This window comes from Ictalurus furcatus, chromosome 20 (assembly GCF_023375685.1).
Source record: "Ictalurus furcatus strain D&B chromosome 20, Billie_1.0, whole genome shotgun sequence".
NCBI lineage: Eukaryota > Metazoa > Chordata > Actinopteri > Siluriformes > Ictaluridae > Ictalurus > Ictalurus furcatus.
Genome location: NC_071274.1, coordinates 16,275,981 through 16,293,404, shown reverse-complemented (window position 1 = coordinate 16,293,404; position 17,424 = coordinate 16,275,981). Strand labels below are relative to the sequence as shown.

The window sequence follows — 17,424 nt, the reverse complement described above, 5'->3', positions numbered from 1 at the left end:
GCTTTAAGGTACTGTATATATATAAAAAAAACGCCTCCATTTCATTTAACATGCATCCCTCTGTGTTGAGTGTGTCTATGAATGTAGCTATTTCGAGCTGTAAAATTGGCACTGAAGAGTGTCCCTAAGTAGAAAATGCCTACTCCCGGAATAGCATTACAAAGGCCATTAACGAAACATTTTTGGCATTCAAACAATCCAAACAACACAAAACAGCCTTCACTCCAAACAGCTGGATGGATATCGAGCATATCGCCTTTTCCGCAGCAAACAGCAGTGATGAAATCCCACCCCTCCAACACTACCCGGTTTCCCAAAACCTTCCTAGCATCAATACTGTAAGACAGTAATACTCGTTCTACCATTTCATCATCTATCGTCTCATTCAGTACGTTTACATGGACAACAATAATCCAATATTAACCCGATTAAGACAATACTCTGATTAAGAAACTAGCATGTAAACAGCAATTTTTAATTACCTTAATCCGATTAAAGTCATACTCGAAGTAAACACAAATCGAATTAAGACAGGTGGAGTATTCCTGTTTTAGTCGCATTATCGATGTGCGTCACAGACATGTACACACCTTAATCACACTATTAACATCGTGTGAGAGTTTTCACCGCATTTTGGAACAGGACACGATCACACACGGCAGTGCTCAACCGTTTTACGGCAAACAAGAGAGCACGGCTGCGTCCCAAACCGCGTACTTGCCTACCATAGGCCTATAGCAGGTGATATACATGTATCCCGGCTACTATACAGTAGGTAAGTACGCGGTTTGGGACGCAGCCCATGGTTTCAAGCAGTCATCTATTAGAACGTATATCATGACAAATAATTAACTGCACTGGAAGCATTCGTAAAATTAAAAATAACAACACCCAAAACTGTATACGGTACCATAACCTCCATGATCCTCGAACCCCGGATCATGGAGGTGTGAGGCGAACGTGCTAACCACTAAGCCACCATGTGCCCTTGTTTATATTTTGTGAATAAAAATGACCTTTTTCTATCAGATACTCTGCGTGCTCGCTCTATAGCACAATGTGTCTTTTAGAGTTGCTGTAACTTGTGCGGGTAAAGAAGTGGTCAGCACAAAAATGATAGTGGTCAGCACAATGCACTCAAGCCTGAGATAGATCAGGAGCCATCACTGGCTGAGAGAGACATTATTAATCGCACACTATATTTATATAGACTGATCAGCCATAACATTGAAACCACCTGCCTAATATTGTGCAGGTGCCCCTTCTGCCGCCAAAACACCTCTGACCTGTCGAAGCATAGACTCCACAAGACCTCTGAAGGTGTGCTGTGGTATCTGGCACCAAGACATTAGCAGCAGGTCCTTTAAGTCTTGTAAGTTGTGAGGTGGGGCCTCCATGGATCAGACTTGTTTGTCCAGCACATCCCACAGATGCTCAGATCTGGGGAATTTGGAGGCCAAGCCAACACCTTGAACTCTTTGTAATTTACCTCAAACCATTCCTGCACAATTTTTGCAGTGTGCCCAGAGCGTCGCATTTCCTCCACGGCTTGTCTTCTTCTCATAGTGCATCCTGATGCGATCTCTTCCCTTAGGAAGACACACACACACCCGGCCATCCACATTATGTAAAAGAAAACGTGAATCATCAAACCAGACCACTTACTTCCATTGCTCCACGGTCCAGTACTGATGCTCATGCGCCCATTGTGGGTGCTTTCTTTGGTGGACAGGGGTCAGCATAGGCACTCTGATCAGTGTGCGGCTATGTAGCCCCATACGCAAGCTGAGATGCACTGTGTGGTCTAACACCTTTCTATCATAGCCAGCATGAACTTTTTCACCAATTTGTGCTACAGTAGCTCTTCTGTGGGGTCGAATCAGACAGACTAGCCTTCGCTCTCTATGTGCATCAGTAAGCCTTGGACACCCATGACCTTGTCACTGGTTGTCCTTCCTTGGACCACTATTGGTAGGCACTAATCATTATATACCGAGAACACCCCAAAAGACCTGCCGTTTTGGAAATACACTGACCCAGTCATCTAACCATCTCAATTTGGCTCTTGTCAAAGTCGCTCAGGTCCTTACACTTGCCCATTTTTCCTGCTTCCAAGACATAAACTTCGAGAACTGACTGTTCACTTGCTGCCTCATTTATCCCACCCCTCGACAGGTGTCATTGTAACATGCTCATCAATGTTAATGTTGATGGTTTTAATGTTATGGCTGATCGCTGTAAATAAAAAAGTTATATATATATATATATATATATATATATATATATATATATATATATATATATATATATATATATATATATATGGAATTTATCTAACATGGCTCATAATGTTTTACACAAACATAAACCTGTGTCAGTTCAAGTGTACACTATCATTAAAGCAAAAAGGGGACATACCAAATATTAAGAAACTGAAATTTCTAAATATTAAATATTTCTAAGATTCTCATTTTCACTCAAGTATTTGCTGATGACATAATTCGTATTGAAAATGTTTGTGTTAAATTGAAAAAGAATGTCAAACACAAGTGTGTGTGTGTGAGTGTGTGTGTGTGTGTTACAAAGTGATACTGTTTGTAAAGTCTGCAAAATTATCTTTATCAGATCTTTCGCTAAAAATGTTCAAGTAACACCTCTGTCATGGTTTTGCGAATGTTTCCTGGTTAATGCCTTAATGGCATAGTTGGCACTGCGAGGACAGAAATGTGAAAGAATGGGTGTCATGTTATCAGAGCATCACACACACACACACACACACACACACCATAGATTGTGAACCGATGTTCCTGAAACCATTTAAACAAATACCAGCACCTTAATTAACCCCTTACATGTGTTCTTTCAAATACACTGCTACTCCACATTAATATTAGGTCAATGATACTTATTCTAATGCTTGAAAAATAATGAATATCACACTGCATATTAAAACGTTGCGTTGTATTATGGTTTTTAAACGTGCCTCATTTTATTTTAAAGGTCTCAGACAATAGGTTTCATTCATCCAAGGTCAAAACACACTTTCATTTTTGTCATAATTTACATTGCAGCATTAGCTTTTTTCCCCACTGTCACAAACGACTCATTCAATGATCCGTTCACTCTAAACTCCTCCTTTCAGAGAGCCTACTCTGCTCTGATTGGTCAGATGTCCCAGTCTGTTTTGATTGGTCTACTGCTGTCGGAAAGGAAACGCCCACTATAATATCTGAGTTTACCATATCCGTAATAATATCGGTTTTACCTTACCAGTCTGAGACCGAGTCCGATATTGATGCATCGGAAGATAAACCCGAATCACCATCCAGAGCATGACGAGAACAGTGTGTTTCTCAGTGGTAAGTTTATATGTAGTTTGAAAATAACGTGAGTTAGCCGGTTAGCAGAGGCTAACAGTTAACAGAATAAAAGCTGTGCATTGGCTTTATACGTATAAAACACAAAACTACGCATAGTAGAAAATATATACATAAATAATTAATCATACTTTCAGGTTGTGATCCAGAGGTGCAAAACGGTCCATATAAAGTGGGTATGATCCCATCTTTGATTTCAGCTAGATTTGAGAAGTCATCAGTGAAATGACTTAAAGACAAACGAAAGTCGGTGGTATCGTTTTAAAATGAATTCTAACCACTGACGCTTTACATCCTCATCCTTTGGGAGTCCATGCAAAGTGGTTTTGCTTTTGCAGCGCAGGAAACAGTGTCTTCTAGACATGAACCTAACTCTTTCAGGACGCAAACTCAACTGTAATGTTTGAAGGCGGTTCAAAGTACACGCTGTTCGCGAGCAGCCAATGAAGTCCAGAGGTGGGTTTTTTTTGTTACCAAATTACGTAGGTTAGTACAGGAAATAAGTCTGGAATTACTGACGACTCGTTTCAGCTGATCAGAATCGGTTCCTTCTTTTGGGAGTCAATCACTCCATTTGTAGTGAGCTTTCGATTTTTTAAACTTTGCAGACTTTTTACATTCACAAACAGCTACAGAACGCACTACATGAAAGGTAATATCTGAAAAAGCATAATAGGTGCACTTTAAGTCACAAAGCCACAATGAAATTATACGTTGATCATATTCGTCAACTGAGCTCTTTATTGATTAAGAAGCCATATGCAAATGCATTACTTTAAATACAAATTGAGAGATGATTATTCTCTCCAGGCTCAGGAGTACTTCTGTCTAGACAAACTAGAGTTTAATAGTGTTTCATAAGCTTTTAAGGGTCAATTATCAGCTATAACTATATACTTCTCATAGTCTCCCTTCCTCTTTAAGTGAATATTATTTATTTCAATGAATAGATGTATTTTTTTGCTTTTGACTATGTGAATATTAACTCTAGTTTTATTACCTACTGTAGCATTGCGACAATAAGTTTAAGATTTTAAACAATGCACTGTCTGTATGATGGACAATATGCATAATAGCATAGTGGATGCAGTCGAACATTAAACATACGATATAAAGTTTATTCTATTTCAACCATCAACTGGTTTCAACTGGATTGGACAGCTAATGAAGGACCTTTCTCTGTGCTACACTTTATAGATACGTATATTACACTGTATATTTCCAAAGAACCAGGACGTTTATTTGTTTGTCAGTGTAAAACACAATGACAAACTGCTTCCATGTGCCATGCGTGCATGTGTTTGCACGTTCAGATCTGAATTCATTGAATGCCCTGCCTAGCATTCAGGTACTGTATCTATTCTGCTAAACTTCCCTGAGGCACCGGCTGCATCAAACAGCTGTGACAGCCTAATCTGCCTCCTGTCATAACCTTTAAAAAGCAGAGTCATAGATAAGATCGGAAACAATTAGTAACTGCTGAAAGCTCCTTAAAAAGGCATTAACCACGGCACCATTTTATTTGTGGAACATATATATCTACTTGACAAAAACCTATAAGATAAAACACCTCAGCAACAATGCCCTCTCCGTATCTATGGATAATGTGCCTATATTCAACAAAACACAGCTTGTCATTTTACAGAGAAACCGGAAGACTTTCCTATACTTGATTAACTTTGCAAATCATCTTGACTGTTTCAAAGCAATGAAAAACCTTCTCCATATCACCAATTCTACATTTAATTAAATGTAAATAAAAATTAAATAAAACAACAACCCCTTTTTTTTTTTTAGTTTATTACTAGATTTTTTTTTCTAAATGAATCTAATTTAGATCAGATTATGTGGTGCATCCAGTTAGATTAGATTATTTGGCATCCCTGTGTATGAGGTGTTACTATAGAAGCAATAATGTATTAGGTATAATACATTATATTAATCTATAGCTGTTGTTAATGTTACAGCTGGAACTGCTGTGCAGTTATACAAAACTAATGCTCGTCTTCTGACCAATCAGATTCGAGAATCCAACCATACTATGGTATAATATGTAATAAATTGTTTCCATTTAGGCCAAAACTATTATAGTGCTAATAAAAACATAGCACAAGACATCTTGAGACAGCGATTTGCATGAATCATGCTGGATGAAAGGTTGGGGGCAGGATTTAGTGGACGTAACTTTTCTTTTGACTTCCTTCATATGTAATCAAGTGAAATCCTAACACTTAACAATTTATAGTTTTTTGAGAGAGCGAGAGAGTGAGAGAGAGAGAGAGAGAGAGAGAGAGAGCGAGATGGTGATGGGGAATGACTGTTTATCGCAATTAAAATGTAAGTGATAGCATGGCCTAACTTCTCTCTTAACTTTAAACCATTCAAATGTGCAACGTTTCTTTCATTAAGAAACTAAATATTGTAATGCCAGATCGCTGTGGTATAAGCAAGATCACACGCAACATACTCTTACACAAAAATAACGCACTTCAAGGAGGTAGCAGCACTCAGCTCTGCATTGAGCTGCATCACACCACCCTGGCGTGGCTTTTTTTCATATAACTGCACGATCTGTTGCGTATTATTCCTTACATCACGCTTACATCTAAGCTTATGTTTAACACATGGTGCTTTATTCCTCTTACCACAATAATTTGGTATAACACTAACAATTTTGTTTGTAGAAAAAAAATTACGTTATACTTTTTAGCCATTTATAGTTACTTTTAATTTTGTGGCACATACACAAGACAAGTTAGTTCCTGTTATAGCTTGCGTTGTAACAGCTAGAAACAGCAGTTCTCTCACCAGTATCTATATTATTCTCTCTCTTAAATTTAAGAAGACAAAAAAATTATCTTGTCATGTAACTAAAAGTGTCCTCCATCCTCAAGACTTTATGATGTTGTAAAATGTAAAGTTACAGCTTTATCTCTCAATTTTACAAAGCACTGACACTTGGGACTCCTTCTAAAACGGCTAAATAAATGTCTCCTGACAAAAAACTTCACCATATCAATAATTACACACGTTTTAATCTGCTGTGAAGCTCCTGCCTTACACGTCCATGTGTACGTGGTTTGGTTTTTTTTTTACTATAGAAACAACAGTATAAGAGAATGAGTGCTTTGATATAAAGTATACTGTATATTACACCGACCAATTAGAAGCGAGAGTTTAATGCCGCTCTGACATAAATATACAGTAATCTGTCTCTTTTTGGTGTTTATCATTTTAAATGTGACGAATAAAGAAAATAGCCCGCAACATCAACTTTTATAATGAAAAATTGTTATAAAAGATTGTTTTAAGAAGCATTTTTTTTAACAAATTATCAAAAATTATAACATACAACATTACAACTTTTTTTTTTTAATAAATGCTTCATAGAAAGGGCAACCAATATCTCTTACAAATCAAAATCCTGTCAGGAACTGACAAGACAACAGTAGATGATGTTCACTCCAGGTTTGGACTAGTGCAGTTTTAATATTTTAGAAATTAATGCATCACTCTCTATGAATCCTTTGAGTATGCCTACGTGTTTTTGGGTCATGCTGAAAAATATGTTGGACTCACAGTTGAACCCAGGATCGATGTTGTTTCTGGCTAGCAGACTGTTGACAGTGATCTGGTAGATGATGTGGAACAGGAGGAAGGTCATACTGGTGAAACACAGTGACTTCAGCAAGCGCCCCGTGTGGCCTGTAGGAAACACAAACATATCAGCACCAGGGATTAACTGAGATAACCTTCAGGTATTTAGTAAACCTTCAGGTATTTACTATATAACTGAGTCAGAGAAGAACACTGAATTAATTAATTGTGTCAATAACATTGCAGTTCTGTAATCATATTAGTGCCAAAGGACTTCAATAAGATACTATTTGGCGCTACAAGAGAAACAGTGTACAAGTTTTGAAATTACCATACAACAAGGTCATACAGCCTTCAGAATGGCTACATAACTCGGTACAAGTGTTGAACGATGGTTTTTGGATGAGTGTCCACGTTGTAGCTGAGTAGGAACCATAAAAAGAGTAGGATCAGGTCGATGTGAAGAAATTATGGTTATAAATCATGATGGAATGCAACCTAATGTGGTTCAAATGAAAATATGGACGTTTGGTTTTTTTCTTTGTTCTTTTTGAGCAGATACAGCTGCCAAGCGTATGGGCTTTTATAGTACACCTTCGGCTATTCTGAAGCCTAATGATTGTTACCCTGTTATATCCAGTGTGTACAGAACGTCTGCATCCACCGTTTTACAGTGAATAAGCATTCCTGGTGTTCGTTCTAGAGCAGAGGTGCCCAAACTTTTTCCTGTGAAGGACCAAAAACCGAACTTGATTGAGGGCCGTGGGCCGAAAGTAAACGTTGCATTATACCAAACTTTATTATATTAAAATTTAAGTTGCCATGGTTCCCCTCATTTATAATATTTAAAAATAAATAAATAAATAGAAATCATTACTCTGTAATCTGCTTAACTAAGGCAGGTTTATTTTCCAAGGTTTATAGTTCAATGAAACTAATAGTACAATGAAAACATAGAAACAATCCCATTTATAGTACAATAGAATTCACTGCCTAATAATTCAAGCTATAAGCAATGCAGCCATATGCTTGCAATATCAGTGACATCTAATGATAGACATGAAGCTGGTCCTTATTTTTAAAAAGTTTTTTCCAAATTGGGCTGCAGCTGACTTACTGACAAAGTCAGGGTTTTATTTAGGTGAGAGTCAGTTAGTTTGCTTCTCAGTTTACACTTGTTTAAGTTCATCAGACTGAAAGTCTGCTCACAGAGGTAGGTATGCCAAACAGAGACAGCATCACTTGTGCCTGTTTGCACATCTTTAGGTATCTGTTTGGTGGGACACATTTGTAGAGGTCTGTCAAGGGAAGGGACCTGAACTTGTGTTTGAGTTCTTAATCACACTGAAGCTCAATTAGTTCCATCTGAAGATCATCACTGACTGTGTCCACACTGATGGTGAAGGGTTGAGCAAACAACACAAAGTCACGCATCACAACCACAAGCCTGATGGATTTGGCACATAGATGTACTTGATGTAAAATACAGTAGTACTTTACCACTTTCCTCCCACATTCACTGACTTTATGAGACACCAAGGTATCAAGGCCAGATTTCCGCCCTACCATTGCCGGGACTCCATCAGTTAATATCTCCATCAGCCATATTCTCCCAATTTAATTAATTCTTTTTCAACACTTTCCTTCTTCTCATATATGGCATGGTGGGCCAAATCAAAAGTCGCCACGGGCCAACTTTGGGCACCTCTGCTCTAGAGCTTATAAGCCTTATCTATATACTTCTTTTTCTGTTAAAAACATCTAAATGTGAACAATTAAATCAGGTGCAACTTACAGTCATGTGAAAAAATAAGTACACCCCATGGAAATTGTCGGCTTTCCTGACATATTTGGACAAGCAAACATTTGATCATCTTTAAAGTAATGCCTATTAATGAAGTTGATATACTTGAACAAAACCACAAGGAAAATGAGCTTTTTCAATAATTTATTCAACAGAAATATCAATAGATGTGATATGCTCATGTGGAAAAAGTAAGTACACCCTTGGCCTCAAAAGCTTCTTGTAGGCGTTTTGCATAATTGTCCACCAGGCTTGCTGGAATTTTTGACACTCTTCCATGTAATATTCTTTCAGTTGCTAGATGTTTGAGGGTTACTTGCATATACTGGCCATTTCAAATCCCCCCACAACATTTCAATGCGACTCAAATCCGGGCTGTGACTTGGCCATTCCATAACCTTCCATTTCTTCTTTTTGAGCCATTCCTTGGTGGATTTGCTAGTGTGCTTAGGAGGATTATCCTGTTGAAAGGTCCACTTTCAGTTCAACTTCAACTTTTGGACAGATGGCCTCACATTATCTTCAAGCACTCTTCGATACAATGCAGAATTCATAGTTAAATCAATGAAAGCAAGCTGTCCAGTCCCTGAGGCAGTGAAACAACCCCAAACCATAACATTTCCACCACCGTGCTTCACAGCTGGTATGAGGTGCTTCTCCTGAAAAGCTGTCTTCGGTCTGTGCCGAGCATGTCTGCTGTTACTGTTGCCAAACAATTCCATCTTTGATTTGTCTGTCCAGAGCACAGTATTCCAAAAGGCCTGGTCTTTGCCTATATGCTCATCGGCAAACTGTAGTCTTGCAAAGGCTTTTTCCTGGCACGCCTCCCATGCAGGTCATATTTTTGTGCAATTTCTTTCTGATTGTAAATGCATGCATTTTGACACCAACAGTTGTAAGACTAACTAGCAGATTCTGTGATAAAATTTTGGGGTTCTTGGAGACGTTGCATCAGACGGTCTGCTCTTGGGCTGAATTTGCTGGGACGGCCAGTCCTGGACAAATTGGCAGTCGTTTGAAATCTGTGCCCTTTCTACATGATTTTCCTTACAGTGGAATGATGTATTTCAAATAATTTGGAGATCTTTTTAAATCCCTTGCCAGACTCATAGGCATCCATAACCTTTTTTTCTGAAGGCCATACAGACCTCTTTAGATCTTGGCATGATGACATCACACACCTCAATAGCAAAGGGAACACCAGACACTAGATATGAGAGGGGTATACATAAGAACGGTTCCACCTGCACTCCCTTAGCAGGTTCTATTCACTGGCATCCAATATTCAACACTTGAATCAAATTTTATGGATTTGAAGGTGTGAAAAATGTAGGGGTGTACCTATTTTTTCCATGTGACTGATCTGTTTTTTTTTGTCAATTTTCTGTCATTTGATAGAGTCACCTTTATTATCACCTTTATGGCACTGTTTCAAAGAGGATCAAATGTTAGCTTGTCCAAATATGTAAAAAAAAAATTATAAAATTTTTAATATAATTATATAATTGTACTTATTTTTTCACAAGACTTTATGTTTATTAATTTAGCAAGATATTTATACTCAAGATGACTTACAAACATGAGCAAATGAGCCGGTGATGGTTAATGTGTATGGGATGTGAACTCATAACCATCAGGTCACAAGCACAGAACCTTACAGCTGAGCTAAAACTGTAAAACACTTCAGTTTCTCGCACTGCTAAATATAAATCGTCAATGTACTCATCAGAGTTAAAAATACAAAAACCAATACATATCTGATAAGGACATTTTCTCTATGTACTGTAACCTACTATCGCATAAAACCTCACACTGCCAGCAATAATCAATAAGAAGGAAAAATATACGTTTACCACTCGTCAGTCGTATGTAGAGAGGTTTACATACCGTCATGTGAAAAAATGTGTACACCAAGCAAACATTTGATCCTCTTTGAAACAGTGTCTATTAATAAAGGTGATACACGGTAACAATAATAATACATAAATAAATATATAATAATAATACATAAAATTGACATTTTCTAGTAATTTACATAATTTAAATTAACAAAAAACATTCACATGGAAAAAGTAAGTACACCCCTATATTTATCACACCTTCAAATCCATAAAATTAGGATTAGGTGTTTAAGATTGGGTGCCAGTGATTAGAACCTAGGTGGAAGGTGGAACCTGTCTTATTTATACCCTTCTCATACGTAGTGTCTGGTGTTCCCTTTGTTATTGAGGTGTGTGCTGTCATCATGCCAAGATCTAAAGAGTTCTGTAAGGCCTTCAGAAAAAAGGTTGTGGATGCCTAAGAGTCTGGCAAGGGATTTAAAAAGATCTCTCAAATAATTTTAAATACATCATTCCACTGTAAAGAAAATCATGTACAAACGGTGCAGATATCACAAAACTGCCAATTTGTCCAGGACTGGCCGTCCCAGCAAATTCAGCCCAAGAGCAGACCGTCTGATGCAAAAAGAAGTCTCCAAGAACCCCAAAATTCATCACAGGATCTGCTAGTAAGTCTTGCAACTGTTGGTGTCAAAGTGCATGCTTCTACAATCAGAAAGAGGTTGCACAATTTTGCCCTGCATGGGAGGTGCACCAGGAAAAAGATTCTGCAAGACTACAGTTTGCCGATGAGCATATAGACAAAGACCAGGCCTTTTGGAATAATGTGCTCTGGACAGACTAATCAAAGATAGAGTTGTTTGGTCACAGTAACAGCAGACATGCTTGGCACCGACCAAAGACAGCTTTTCAGGAGAAGCACCTCATACCAACTGTGAAGCACGGTGGTGGAAATGTTATGGTTTGGGGTTGCTTCACTGCCTCAGGGACTGGACAGCTTGCATTCATTGATTCAACTATGAATTCTACATCATATCAAAGAGTGCTTGAAGATAATGTGAGGCCATCTGTCCGAAAGTTGAAGTTGAACTGAAAGTGGACCTTTCAACAGGATAATCCTAAGCACACTAGCTAATCCACCAAGGAATGGCTCAAAAAGAAGAAATGGACGGTTAGGGAATGGCCAAGCCAAAGCCCGGATTTGAATCCCATTGAAATGTTGTGGGGGGATTCGAAATGGGCGGTACATGCAAGAAACCCTCAAACATCTTGCAACTGAAAAAATATTGCATGAAAGCGTGGTCATAAATACCAGCAAGCCGATGTCACAGACTGGTGGACAATTACGCAAAATGCCTACAAGAAGTTATTTTTGCTAACGGGGGCAGTACTAACTTCTGATGCCAAGGGTGTACGTACTTTTTCCACAGAAGGATATCACATCTATTGATATTTCTGTTGAATAATTGATCGAAAAAGCTCATTTTCCTTGTATATTTGAACATTTCATTAATAGGCACTGTTTCAAACATGAGCAAATGTGTGCTAGTCCAAATATGTCAAAAAAAGCCAACAATTTCCATGGGGTGTACTTATTTTTTCATGACTGTAATAAATACTGCATTCACCAGATTCACTTGTTTGCGTGGAGTGCAGCCTTGCAGCCTCTCTGACCAGCGTATCAGTTTCAGGCCTTGTCCGTGCTCGTCCTCGCTAATAAAACCAAGAGCACTAAACAATTTTCTCATTTCCCCTCCAGTTCGCCTCTGTCAGTCAGAGAGGATGGAGAACGCTTTCTAATATTAAGCTGTTGGAAGAGAGAGAGAGAGTGAGAAGCCTGGAGCAGTTCAAATTCTCTGTTAAAACTCTCAACCACATCATAATGCTCCATATTCCGTCCAGATAAAACAAAGGAGCAAGTGTTTAGGGAAATATCAGAACTTGGCCATGTTTTTTAGTGTTGAAAATGTAGACTTTTTTGGACTGTTTTATGTCTGCTAAGTCGTTACATTTAGGATTTAGATTTACTTGTATGCCGAGGTGGTGTGATGTGGCATGGCACACAAGTGAACTGACCGATCTGACCAATCAGAATTGAGGATTCTGTGGAATGAAAAAAAAGAATAACATGCAATAAGTACCTTTTTTGAGCTTAAACATACAGGGACATTGTGTAAATTTATATAAACATGTGTTTCCTTCCAAACACAATAAGATGTTGGTCCATACCTCCATACAGAAAAATGTAAGCATTTTAGAAAGGGTAGCAATTCAATAATACAAGAGAGAGAGAGAGAGATTATATATATATATATATATATATATATCAGTATCGACTGGCTTATTAAACAATTAACCAATGTGTACTGTATATAAAAACTTGAACTCTGAGGGCAGTTAGTAATTTCATGATCTTTTCACCTACTATGTTATAATCTTTTCAAATGATCAGGCTAGATCATTAGAGTTGTTTTGTTTTTGTGTTTGTTCATCAGTGGGAAGCACGATGACAAAATGCTCCCATGTGCCATGTGTGTGCGTATGTTTGCACGTTCAGATCTGAATTCATTCAATGCCCTGCCTAGCATTCAGGTCCTGGATCTATTCTGCTGAACTTCCCTAAGGCTTCAGCTGCATTAAACAGATGTGACAGCCTAATCTGCCTCCTGTCATAACCTTTAAAAGCACAGACAATATCAAAAACTGCTGAATGCTCCGTAAAAATGCATTAACCAATAACCACATCATTTTATTCGTAGAATAACTAACTCTATTTGGCATCACTGTCCTATGCTACAGTTTGATGCATCCACAATATGTCATGCTGAATTGTATGTTTGGGGCTGTGAATATACTCAAAAGACTATGGAATGACATCTGAGGCCAATGTTATATATAGAAATAGAAATATTAATTAATACTATTATCCTTTTATTCCACAAAAAGTTGTTTGGTTGTTTTTGTCTAGTTTTTTTTTTTTAACATGGAGGATATCAAAGGAGACAGCATCTTAATCTGTGACACTGCTTATCTCAAGGACTGAATTTTTTTATGGATAAAGTTATGAAGTAACTTAAAGTGAGCTGTAAGTGTAGCAAATGAGTTTTCAGTCCGCTTATCCTTAAAACATGCTTTCCTAAAAGAAGAGCACATCAAGTTAACAGAACAACTAAAAATAGTGAATGAAATGCGTGATAAAATAGCTTACATCTACGATTTAGTATCTAAAAAGGAAAATAATAGGAATAATGAGGGTGGAATCCAAATTAGTCAAATTATACCAGATCTGTGGTGAGCATTATAGTTAGGACTATTCATGCAGCAATATATTGGCAATATTCTCGACTCCTATTAGATGTTTATTTCAATGTTTTCCATATTCTAATTCTCATCATCATATTAGCCTTTTTTTTGGCTTTTGCTTGCTTTTTTGCATTTTCTATTTTCATTTCGACAATTCTATTAGGAATTAAAGACAACTATTCGTCTTTAAAAGCAGTGGTCTAGATGCTATTGAAAACCCCATATCAGACACTACTACTCAAGATCTGGCAACCCTACTAGGCATGAGCTTCATGCAGGTAATTTACATAATTTGAATGAGGAGCCCAGAAAGCCTACTTACGCTGCTACATAACCCCAGTTTCAATATGTGTAACTTTCCCCGTGTTAATATTGACATGACTTTTGAACGGCCCTGAACGAGTTTTAAAAACTGTAAATACATAATTCTTTTTATGAAAGCATTAAAATGGTATGCCTTTAAACATATGAGGCCGGAGTATCCAAATATTTAAAATGTCAGAGAGAGATACAAAATATGTAATGTTATTATTTAATTTATTACCTGTAGCCTTGTCTTTCTTATATCGACATACACTCATCGGTCACTTTATTAGGAACACCTGTACATCTATGTTTGTAGTTATCCAATCAGCCAATCATGTAGCAGCAGCACAATGCATAAACTCATGCAGATACAGGTCAGGAGCTTCAGATACTATTCCCATCAAACATCAGAATGAAGAAAAAGTCTGATCTCTGGGACTTCGACTTCGATGGTTGTTGCTATCTTATGGGGTGGTTTGAGTGTTTCAGAAAGACTACTGATCTCCTGGGATTTTCACACACAGTCTCACAGAAATTGTCACAGAGTTTATACACAATGATGCGAAAATGATGCCACATGATTGGCTGATTAGATAACTGCACGAATGTGCAGGTGTACAGGTGTTCCTCAGTGTATACTATATGTTTTGTGCTCTGCTGTTTGATATAATTTTAGACTACATGCCAAAAACCTTTGATTACGTCCTCATTCTGTCCAGGCTTGGCCTTCAGTAAGGTTCAAAAAAGTGAAACCCAGTCATTGAAGCATTCCCAGCATCTTCAATCAGACGACAGTTTGAGTCTGTCACCAATAAACACAAACCAACCCAGATCCGCTAATAGGACCAAGAGCGCCATTAGCGACACATGACTCAGAACTCATTACTCATTCAACATTTACAGAATATAACTTGAAACAGAGAAGAATTGAGCACTTGTTCCTGGTATGAGTGCTGTCATTCAATACGAGACACAACAAGTCTCGTCCGAGTGCAAAGTAAACACGATGCAGTACAATAAATGCATGTATGTGTTTTCATAGATTTTTGATTTACAGAAACCTACATACTGGATCCACATAACCTACCGAAGCCTAGAAGAAGCCTTAATGAAAAGGCAATGCGTGGGAACACAATAACAAATCCTGGTTCTAATACTGATAATCAATTTTCTCAAATTTCCCCAGAAGAAATCAATAATGTCTATCTGTCCGTGTGTCTGTCTATATCTATATCTATTCATTTATCTGATGTCAGTAGGTACTGTTTTATACAACTATACCAGACTTGATAAGATCTATGAAACACCATGCAGGAAGCACATTTCCTTTACAATAAAGGCAGGTCTCTTTAACTATTGATGAGGGTGTAAGTGGTCCACTTTAGAACCTGCTATCCTCCTTTTCTCGTCTGAAGCTCTGAGAGCCAATGCAGTGATGTCCCTGCCCTTCCTCTGACCCATCAGACCACTGAGTCTTTCAGCATGACACACATCCCTCCATGGCTGAAGGCTCTATCTGCTATAATATATCTCCTCTATATTTAATTCCTCTGTAATATAAAAGAGAATGTTTGCTTAAATGACGTGTTCAAAGTCTAATCATGAATGTCTCTTGAATGTAAGCCTAAAATGTATTTTCTGCTAGGTATGAGTATCTACAAATACAGTTACAGAGTGGAATAGGAAGCACATAATGGCAAAAAGAAGCAGATCAGAAATTTGTGAAAGGCCAAGAGTTAATACATAACATGTTACATTTAAATAAGGAATAACTCACGACGGCATCTGCTGTTTTTGGAAAATACTCAAAAACAGGGTGGTGAGATGCTGCACAAGGCAAAGAGGAGTTACTTTTGCCACCCTGAAATGTATTATTTTCCAATAACAGCAGCCGGAGTGGTGTATTCCTCTTATACCACAGCAATTTGCCAATGATTACAAATTTTAATTCATTAATGAACTACATGTCACTTTTAACCATTTAGTTACATTTAATGTTGTGGAAGCAAGTGAGTTCCTGTTAACATAATAAATGAACTACAGTAATTCCCTCACAAGACCTCATCTCATGGAATAAATAAGACAAAAAAAAAACAAAACAAAAAACACCGTTTGTCATGTTACGTAAAGTGCAATGTCCTGAAAACTCTCCTGTGATGGAAAACTTACTGCTTCTTACGGCTCTGACACTGGAGACTCCTTCCATAAATGTTCAATAAACAACTTACAGAAAGCTTCACCACATCAATGATAAAACAATTTTTACTTCGTTAGATAGCAACATGTTTTTAATCTACATAATCCATCCATCCATCCATCTTCAACTGCTTACTCCTTTTCAGGGTCGCGGGGGAACCTGGAGCCTATCCCAGGAAGCATCGGGCACAAGGCGGGGTACACCCTGGACAGGGTGCCAGTTAATCTACATAATATTAGGTTCAAATGATGTGGAGCGTCTGCTATACAAGTCCCTGTGAATGAGTTGTTACTATAGAAACTCTCGAGAAAAGAAAATTCTATACCACAGTATTTGATTTGAATGCTCAAATCTGATTGTTCAGAAGGCGTGCGTTATTTTTGTATATAACAGCACAGGTCGTTCCAGCAGAAACATGAACGGTAGGTTAATATTAATGCTCTCGTTCTAATATGTTATAGTTTCTATAGTAACAGCTCATACACAGCAACTTGGACGGCAGAAGCTCTACATAATATAAGGCTAATAATACACTGCAAAATAACAATACATCCTATCAAGTGGAAATACCTTGAATATAGTCAAATCTATCTAGTATTTCCTGTTATAAGTTTACAATAAACCAAATATAAGATTATTAAACCTATTTCAAGCCATTTGTACTCATTTCAAGCTTGAAACAGTCTTGTTCTATTAATTTTGCTTATTTTAAGCATTTATTTCTATAAAGAAGCAAAATTATCTGCCAATAGAATATGAATTGAATAATGTCCAGAAATAGGTTTAATAAGCTTACATTTTGTTTACTGTGACTATATTCAAGATATTTTCACTTACTAAGATGACAATTTTTTGCAGTGTAAATGGATTTAAAAAATGTCAAACCTATAATCTTTGAAGTGGTCATGTTTTTTTTTTTTAGGAGACATTGATCCTGTATGGAAGGCGTCTCGGTTGTAAGCACTTTGTAACAGTCACGTTGCTTCGCGTATTTTATCA

At 37.5% G+C, this 17,424-nt stretch overlaps 1 protein-coding gene across 1 annotated transcript in view; it reads right to left on the bottom strand.

The window, feature by feature from the left end:
- The window catches only part of LOC128623991 (piezo-type mechanosensitive ion channel component 2), a 99,642-nt gene that overhangs the window by 69,503 nt on the left and 12,715 nt on the right, over window positions 1-17,424 (bottom strand). The window contains exon 3 of the mRNA XM_053651238.1: window positions 6,957-7,082. Coding sequence (XP_053507213.1) covers window positions 6,957-7,082 — 126 coding nt within the window. The remainder of the gene's footprint in view (window positions 1-6,956; window positions 7,083-17,424) is intronic.